Source organism: Geospiza fortis, unplaced genomic scaffold (genome assembly GCF_000277835.1).
Source record: "Geospiza fortis unplaced genomic scaffold, GeoFor_1.0 scaffold171, whole genome shotgun sequence".
NCBI classification, from domain to species: Eukaryota; Metazoa; Chordata; class Aves; order Passeriformes; family Thraupidae; genus Geospiza; species Geospiza fortis.
The window spans coordinates 8,202,916-8,204,238 of NW_005054313.1; the positions used below are offsets into that span (position 1 = coordinate 8,202,916).

The 1,323-nt window shown below is 37.9% G+C and overlaps 1 protein-coding gene across 1 annotated transcript in view; it reads left to right on the forward strand.

The window, feature by feature from the left end:
- FAN1 (FANCD2 and FANCI associated nuclease 1) overlaps nt 1–1,323 on the forward strand; it is a 20,987-nt gene that overhangs the window by 5,876 nt on the left and 13,788 nt on the right. Inside the window, 2 exon segments of the mRNA XM_005419684.2 lie at nt 234–540; nt 1,000–1,131. Coding sequence (XP_005419741.1) covers nt 234–540; nt 1,000–1,131 — 439 coding nt within the window.

Genomic DNA, 1,323 nt, shown 5'->3' on the forward strand with positions numbered 1-1,323 from the left:
GTGTTTACAGCTAAATTTTGCAGGTGAATGGAAGTTGTGCTTCAGATGACTGAAATCTAGATGCCTTTTCAAGAGAGGAATGCATTTATTAAATTTATTAATAAAAAGGGTGGCATTACATTTCAATTCACAGTGAGTCAAAGAGAAGGGTAAATACTAAGCTGCATACTCTGCTTCTTTCAAGGAAAATCAAGTTTATGCATTAATTGGCTTGAAAAAAATTATTCTCATACTTAATTCAGTATGTTTTAATTTTTACAAGTCATGGTAAAAGCCACGTTATAATATTTTTCTTTGTCCTTCCAGGGTGAAGGACCTGGCTGGAAGATGTGTCAGGGTGTGCAGAGATGCTCGGGCTGTCTTTTCCCGAATGCTGCTGCTCTTTGCACTGCCTGAGTCGCTGGAGGAGGAAGAGGCTGGCAGTGCCGGTCAAGGCCTGCTCTCCACAGTCCTTAGGGCAAACATGGGGCACATGGTGTTCCCCAGTTACACAGTAAACAGGAAAACACAGGTCTTCCAGGACAGAGAGGATCTCATCAGGTAGGGAGGGCTTTGACAACTTGGAAATCTGTTCATTTCTAGAAGAGCTTTACTGCAGCACTTGTGCAGGCAAATAAGAATTCAAATGTAGAACTCCTGATGTAGAAGTGTTAATTTTGCAATTATTCTAAATACATTTTTGTATTGAGGTAGGACTTGTAAGTCACAGTGGCTTGCATTTTGGAACAAAATAGCTTATTTATTTGCTTCCTGATCATGTGATGAAAGCTGTTTCTTCATTTGCTGTGCTGATTCTGAGCTAAAAAAAATTATATTCTCTAGTGTTAAGTAAATTTAAACATAATGTTCCCTGCTAGTTTAAACTCTGCTAATCCTACAAGATTGAGAATAAAGATGGCTGCATGGTTCAATGTTTTCAGAGACTGTAAGGGAAAGAATTTATTTCTTTCAACTATAGATGCTTTGCAAGTGTAATAAAGTTGTGGATTTTTACCACAGGTATGCAACTGCTGTTCATCTGTCAAATGATATAGCCACTGCAATGGTAAATGGGAACTGGGAAGAAGCTAATAATCTCTATTTGTATGCTAAAGAAACCTGGAGTGAACTGAAGAATCACCCCTCTTTGAGGTACTGAACTGGAAACTGTAAAGTGTATTATCTTACCTTGGGTACTTTTCCTTTGGAGAGAGGCTTATCAACTAGGGATGTTATTTAAACCTGATAAACCAAGAGGCTTTAATGCTCTTGAAAGCTTGGAACTTTCTGCTTGTTTGCCTTTTAAGTTACAATATGAAAAGGCCTTTTTTTATAAAATCTTGG